This window comes from Varanus komodoensis, unplaced genomic scaffold (genome assembly GCF_004798865.1).
Source record: "Varanus komodoensis strain SLA01 unplaced genomic scaffold, ASM479886v1 scaffold338, whole genome shotgun sequence".
Taxonomy (NCBI): domain Eukaryota; kingdom Metazoa; phylum Chordata; class Lepidosauria; order Squamata; family Varanidae; genus Varanus; species Varanus komodoensis.
Window position 1 is genome coordinate 58594 of NW_025335830.1, and position 2453 is coordinate 61046.

Sequence of the window (2453 nt, forward strand, 5' to 3'; positions counted from 1 at the left end):
CGGGGCAGCTTACAACACAATAAAATACATTGAAATACAATAGAACATAATAAATTACCATTAAATGCAAAAATACAAAAAATACATTGAGTTACAAACATAATAATATAAAATTAAAATTATCAGTATAAAATAAGTAAATAAATAATATAGGAGGAGAAAAGAGAAGGAAGAAGAAGTTGCCCTGGCCAGATCATATATTTTAACAATTAAAATGATGCTTACTGTCCTTGGAGATGGTTGGAAATATCCACTGGCCCAAAATCCAGCTGCCTTGTTTTGACCAAAACTTGAAGACTGTTGTCCTCACAAATCCAATTTCACATTGTTCCCAGTGACTACCTACTTGTTTCTGGGTGCCACTAAGTGTTGATGTTGAAGTCTAAGGGCTAAGATAACTTAGGAAGAATTTAGGGTTCTGATAGCAATATATATTTGATGGAGTGCAAATAATCCAGCGTGGTATACTGACAAGAGCACTGCATGAATCTGTAGTAGATGACAGTTCTACTCATTTCCAGTCAGCTGTGTAGCTTGCTGGGTGGTCTTGGGCTGAATCCTGCCCTAATCCCAATATTTTTCCCAGGTTAAAATGGAGATAAGAAGAACCATGTAGACCACATTGTGTTCCTTGCAAAAGAAAATAGCTGGAAAGAACATATTTATACTACATACACTGAAAAGGAACTTCTATGAATCATTTGTACTCAAAGAAGCTAGTTCAGTCCTTCCTTAGCCAGGAAACATGTACACGATTCTTTCAACCATTGCTGACATAATCCTAGTTTCATACACCTGCTCATCTTTGTAGCTCTCCTCGGATCACATTCAAGATTTGTTCTATCTTTCTAATCACATCTTACCTAGTTTCGGTTGTGGTATTCCACCAGCAGTCTGTCTAAAGAGGGTTGAATTTCAGGAGTGCCTTTAAAAAAATCTGCAAGTCTGAGAAGGACACAGGGAAAGTATGTTCCATATGACTAAATTTTCCCTGTTCCCATTTGGGCTTCATCTGGGCAGTCCAGCCACAATTGCATGCTCTGCTTATACTTAAAAATTTGATTTTATTCAGAGTTCACTTTTCACACTGCAAGACTTTGCTTTATTTCTAGTGTGGTGACAAAGTTCTACCAACACATCCTCGCCTTGGTGTTTGCCATCCATGAGATTAATGAAAATCCCAAGATCCTGCCCGACATCACCCTCAGCTTCCAGGTCTATGACAGCTACTCTAACCCAAGGATGACCTACCAGGACAGTATGGACCTGCTCTTCAAATCACACCAAATGATTCCCAATGATAAATGTGGTACCCAAGGAAATTTTATTGGAATTATTGGGGGACTGAGTACTGACATCCCTTATCGCATGGCAGATCTCTTCCACCTTTACAAGGTCCCAGAGGTAGGTAGTTCGACTTAGTTGAGAGGGGACCCACTGTGCTAGCAGAAAAGGGTACTCCCCACTGCCTCCTTCCCACAGCAACCTGATTATACACTCCAAGCACAGAAGGAGATCCTACAGGATGGAGAAGAATCTCTCCCTCAATCTCACCATGGGACAGCACATGGTGCCACCCTCAAGGACTGCCCCAAGATGAAATTACATCCTGGTGAGGGGGATAGCAATTCTATGTACCAGAGTGACTCCCTTGCACCACCCCTCCAGCATACATTTCACATCAGGCTTCCCTTTCTTACTGGAATCATGAAAGGCTTCAAACCATTGCACATCAACTGTGCATTAAATAGCAGCACCACAAAACAGGAAGACTCAATGCAAGAGGCATCAGCTATCTTACAGCAGGGGAGGGGGAAAAGGAGAACAATGAATACAAATCTGTAATCTGGGATCCACTGGTTTTCTGACTGGCCTAATCTCCCAGGTCTTCTCCCCAAACCAATTGGAATTGAGATTCCAAACACAGATGCCCTGGAGTCAGAACGTTCTATGCACCCACTGATCACACAAAAATATTCAACAAGAAATTATATGTTATGGTACTGTGTAACCTATGGGGGGTGTTCTGGATGGATTTCAATAGAGAAAATGATACCTTTCAAAGGTGTGCTCAGGCTGAACTAATCCTGAATTATTACTTGCTTGTCTTTTGTTCATGATTCATTCTTCCTTCCCTCAATTTTCATACAGATCATTTGAAACAGCAGAAAGTGATGAATCTGATTAGCCCTAATTTTACCGCATGGCCACCAGTGAAGCTCTTCAATACCAGGGAATTGTCCGGCTACTTCAACATTTCCACTGGAAATGGGTTGGCCTCATCACAATGGATGACGAACGTGGAGAGCGTTTCTTGCACACTATGGAGCCACTGCTTTCCCAGAATGGAATCTGTTCAGAATTCACAGAAAGACTCCAAGCCAATTGGCAGTTCTCTGGGATGGCGAGCGTTCTCAATGAAACATTGAGCCATGTTCCCATTTTCATGAAGA

General features: G+C 41.4%; 1 protein-coding gene across 1 annotated transcript in view; it reads left to right on the plus strand.

Annotated features, from left to right (window-relative positions):
• Positions 1-2453, plus strand: part of LOC123027817 (vomeronasal type-2 receptor 26-like) — a gene marked incomplete at its 3' end in the record, with an annotated part of 20146 nt that overhangs the window by 15120 nt on the left and 2573 nt on the right. Inside the window, exon 7 of the mRNA XM_044439061.1 lies at positions 1113-1404. Within this exon, the coding sequence (XP_044294996.1) occupies positions 1113-1404 (292 nt within the window). The remainder of the gene's footprint in view (positions 1-1112; positions 1405-2453) is intronic.